The sequence below is a fragment of the Portunus trituberculatus genome, chromosome 36 (genome assembly GCF_017591435.1).
Source record: "Portunus trituberculatus isolate SZX2019 chromosome 36, ASM1759143v1, whole genome shotgun sequence".
NCBI classification, from domain to species: domain Eukaryota; kingdom Metazoa; phylum Arthropoda; class Malacostraca; order Decapoda; family Portunidae; genus Portunus; species Portunus trituberculatus.
Genome location: NC_059290.1, coordinates 341,725 through 346,724, shown reverse-complemented (window position 1 = coordinate 346,724; position 5,000 = coordinate 341,725). Strand labels below are relative to the sequence as shown.

The following is a 5,000-nucleotide window of genomic DNA, read 5'->3' as shown; positions in this document are numbered from 1 at the left end:
CGTCTATCCTTCAAAGCTGGTAGTTCCATTTCCTTTAATCTATCTTCATAGGAAAGGTCCTTTATTACTGGCACCATCTTTGTGACTATTTTTTAGATACTTTCTAGTTTCCTGATGTCCTTTTTTGCATGTATAATGACCCTACCAGTGCTACATATTTATGTCTAGGTCTTATCATCGTGGTTATGATTTTTTTGTCATATTCTTGCCCATATAGTTAAATGCCACCCTGATATTTGTTAGTGTTTTATATGTTGTAACAAATAACCCTTTTATATGCCTTTCTGGGATCATGATGTCTTGTATGATCACTCTTCCTTCATTTTTCATTATAACCCCTTTCCCAATTTATACTCCCACGTACGCCTTTATTAATTTTATCTATGTCCATCATATGACATTTTTTGGCATTAATTCTAATTTCCACTCCTGGCTTCATTTCCAGATCTTATCGATATTTCTCAGCAATTGCATACAATCCTCACTGTTCCTTATTACTCTCAAGAGTTTCGCATCATCAACAAACAAATTTATGTAGCTACTCGAGTTCTCCTTTATATATTTTAAACAGTACTGGTTCCAGCACTGATTCCTGCGGTACGTCACTAGTTACTGTGCTCCAACTGTGTGTGTGTGTGTGTGTGTGTGTGTGTGTGTGTGTGTGTGTGGACTCTGAATCCAACAATCCGAGTTCGTATCTCGGTGGGACCTCCTCTGTGTGTGTGGCATGTATAACAGATGTAGGCAGGCTACAGTCCGCGGTTCACATGCGGCCCGCCAAAGGAATTTATGTGCCCGCCAAAATGTTGTAAATTTGAAAGAGAAAGATACCAAGGAACGCTAAGTAATATTGTGAACATTGCTTTTATTTTCGCAGGTGTGGGTATTCATGGGATAATAGCTTTTTCCATAAAAGAATTTATTTTTGTCTGTTTCACATGTTAATTATTTTGGACTAATATATAATTTGAATTGAGATTTTTTTCTAATGTGGCTCTTGCACTGAAAAGTTTGCCCATTCCTGTAGAAATAATTTCAAAGTAAATCTGAAGAAGAAATAGATAGATATGAATAATTTTGTACTTCCCTCCAGGTACTCAACGCGTGGAAGAAAGGAAATTTCAGATACTTCAGAAGGAAACCAGAGGGTGCGAAGGACTTCTGTAAAGATGCTTCTTTCCGCCTCGTGAAGACTATCCGTGCCAGGAAATCCCACGTACTGCCCTGGCTTCTCTTGCGGCAGGATATCAAGGTTAGGCGCAGGAGGCCGCCTAATTTCTCTTACGCAATACTGCCTACTAGTCCACCACCTTAATGCAAGAGTTTACCAGTGTTCTCAGTCTTTTTGTCTCTTTTACCGGACTTGAAGTAAGCTACAAGAATTTAGTAACAAGAAGGCTAGATAAGAAACCTTGGAGAAGAATGTTACGGATGGGAGAAGGAAGGAAGGCTGAGATGGGCAGAGGACGTGCAGGATGGGAAGATGGGGAAGAATATGGTGAAAGGAAGGACAGCATGTTGTAGAATTATAGTGATATTGAAGAATTAAGAAAGGATGATAAGTGAAGAGTAATGTAGAGAGAGAGAGAGAGAGAGAGAGTGAGAGTTGGTGAGACACTTTTATTTATTTGTTATTTAGCACGTCTTTTCTATCACTAGTTGGTTCACTTGGTGCGTGACCCTCGAGGCATCCTAAACTCAGTGAGTCACGGCGGCAGCATGTGGACGGACCGAAACAGGGATGCCGTGTACCAGTGTACCAGTCTAAGGGAGGATTTGGGCCTGGAGCAGCTAGGGCCACAAAGGTCTGGGGATGTTAATGTACCTGAGTGCTTGCAAGGCTAAGTGTCTGCGAGTCTGCTGTTCATGTGTTGTTTCTTCGCTAAAGTTAAGATGTTCAGTTATGAGTAGAAGTAAGTCAGGTGACTTTAAAGATCGTAGAAAAACCTTGGCTGAATCAGTAAACCTTTATTTTCTTACGTTTCGACTCTACTGACTTCGTCAGAGAAAGAAGGTTGTAGAGTCGAAACTTAAGAAAATATAGGTTTCCCGATTCAGCCAAGGTTTCTCTCCCTCTTTTATACTCACATGTTCAGATATATTACTTATAGATAGCTATGTGGCGATTGGAGTAAACTGGCTCGATTTTGTGTTGGTTTGCCTCTCTGTATACTAAAGCTGTCTAGCTGAACTAACTAATAAAGAATTATAAAGGATTCCGAAAGACGCTTATCAGAGATTAGCCTGCAGGTGGGTGGGTGGTGGACACCTCAGTGTCGGTAGCAGGTTAGGGTGGAGGGCAGTAATGTCGTCACCAGCGTTGCCACTCCTTATCTTATTTTTACTAGATCTTGGTTTTTGGAGTGAGACCTTGGTGCCTTGGGTTTTTTTTTTTTTTTTTTTTTTTTTTTTTCCTGCTCGGCTATTCCCTTCCTTCCTGTCCCGGCCTAATACCCCCACTCAGGTAACAGCCAAATACAGTCCTTCAACACATATCACTCGTCACCCTTCAAGGCGGCTCAAGTCGGAAGTCGTTGCGGAAGTACTAAGGCAAAGTGGCTTGCTTGCAGTGAAAAGCCTACAGGGAAAGGTCCTGGCATGTTGAGGCACATTTTTAAAAGAATACTGGGAAGTGAGAGCGTAAAAGATTTTCAGGGTTGACTAGTCTAAACTGACCCTTTGATCTTAAATTTTTAAAAATCCGCGATGCAGTCGAGGAAAACTTGAGGAGTGAACTTGTTGTTATTCAGGGTTTCCATGATCCTCTGCTGGAGGTCCTATAGGCCCCTTTTGAGGGAGTTTAGATGTTGTGGGAAATGTGTCCCACAGACGAATGAGTCGGTTGTTCCACAAGCTGAGTGGAGGTTGTATATAGATGTACATAAAATGCACAAAGGGGTAAAGCACTAACATTAGCAATAAGCATAGGATAAGGTATAACTATAACGGTGCAGGAAACACCGAACTACGTCTGTTTATAATGACGCTGAAATAGTGCTCAAGCGGCGAGTTGAGCACGTCGAGACACTCGGACACTCACCGTAAGGCTAGAGAGAGAGAGATAGGGAACGGAGGGAGTTCTCACTCCACTATCACCGCATAAGGATGTACTACTACAGTGATTGTGTCATACGGGATTATACCATATCAACAACACAGAGACTGCTACTGTGTTGTGGCTTCAACACCACGCCACATCACGATCGCTGAGATCTTCGTCCGCTGTTCACTTATGCAAAGTCAGATAAGTACTCGGATAATTACCGCTGGCCAGTAGGGATTATAGAGTAACTACCGTGAAGGAACAGCATTACGACGCAAGATTATTAAAACACAAAGTGTGTTAAGTGACGAGGAGAGTTTGTGAGTACGTATAAGACACACGTATATGAAGATTGTTTTCTGTGGAGTAGTGGACCTATCGAAGGATGAAGTATTGTTATATCCATTATTTCCCACAGATGTAATCGTTGTTGTTGCAGTGTGTGTGGTGCTGTAGTTTGGCTAACTCTGTCTGGTATTGCTGATCTGGAAAAAATATATATAATGAACGTGTTGAAATATATGCAGAAAGTATTTAAACTTCTTCCCACATATAATTGAATCTAAACCAATCTTGGGCAAGTCAGCGGCACCAGCAGCCTCGTGCAAAGCAGTGTCATGTTTTCTTGAAGCAGTGACAGAAACACTCTTCTCAACAACATTTAAGCCACTGGCTTGTACAGCACCTCTTCTTCAGGTACTTGCGGGTGAGGTATGAGGACCTTGTTGATAAGCCCCTGGAGGAGACCATGCGGGTTTTCTCCTTCATGGGCATCCCTGTGAACTCTTCAGTGCTTTCCTTCCTGAAGGTCCACACCGGCATGGATGCAGCGGGTTCACCGTTACAACACAGGTGAGTCCAGAATGCAGATTGAATGAGCAAATTGTGTTAATAAAAAAAATTGGATTGAAAATAAACGTGATCATGCAAAGGTAATGTACTTTACTGTAAATAGTCCCTAGTTTTCTGATTTCTTTGAACAAAATTCCAAAGTAACTTTATAATGGAATCACATGATTTCATCAACATGGCATAAGTAATTAATACGAAAACCACAACTGATGGCATTGGTGCCAACATGTATCTTGAAATCCGAAGAGATGAACAACAAAGGACAATGAACACTTTGTGCTACTGATTACACCAACTGTGTTGCCACACACATCACTCATCTATGGGACACAATTTATTGTCCCTTGTATATTTATAAAAATGTAAAGTGAGTGACTGGCTATATCACGATTTAGGTACAGACAAGGTTAGCGCATTCCAACATTGTTGGAACCGCCAGCTGATTGTGACGTCACGCACAATGCGGGTCGCTTGTGTTTGGGTGGTGCGGTGTCCACGGAGGGGGGGGGGGTAGATTTTGGTTAGTTATTTTTATACTTTATGGGCTCATACTATGCAATTTTATAAGTAGGGGACGTGCGAAAGCTTGTGTTGTTCGTGGTTGTGTACCTGCCAAGAATAACAAGTTAAAATACTACACATTTCCCACAAATAAGATCTTGGCAAGGAAATGGGTTGAGAAATGTTCTCGTCGCAATAACATTAATGTGAAATATGCCGCGATTTGTCATTGAATATATCATTAGATGCTGGGACATATTGCAAATAGTTTGACCAATGAAAACAATAACCAGTAATCATGTCAATTGTGTATGGTTTAGGGCCATAGGCTACCAGGTAATGAAACGGCGATCCACGATTTTAAACCGCGCGGCGATCAGTGTTTATATTCATGACGTCATGCCTAGTACCCTTTTCTAAACCCTTAACGCTAGCCCCATGAGTTTAAGACCCAAGTGCGCTAACCTTGTCTGTATCTAAATCGTGAGCTACATGATGTTGTGGAAGATACATCCTGGACTGGTGAAGGTCCTTCACCTTTACTTGGTGGCAGACAGGCACCAACACTGCTTGACTGTGTGTAGCTCAAAAATGTCTCCTTTAC

At 41.6% G+C, this 5,000-nt stretch overlaps 1 protein-coding gene across 1 annotated transcript in view; it reads left to right on the top strand.

Moving 5' to 3' along the window:
* LOC123513441 (carbohydrate sulfotransferase 1-like) overlaps positions 1-5,000 on the top strand; it is a 16,103-nt gene that overhangs the window by 9,825 nt on the left and 1,278 nt on the right. The window contains exons 4-6 of the mRNA XM_045270599.1: positions 1,094-1,252; positions 1,660-1,805; positions 3,740-3,895. Coding sequence (XP_045126534.1) covers positions 1,094-1,252; positions 1,660-1,805; positions 3,740-3,895 — 461 coding nt within the window. The remainder of the gene's footprint in view (positions 1-1,093; positions 1,253-1,659; positions 1,806-3,739; positions 3,896-5,000) is intronic.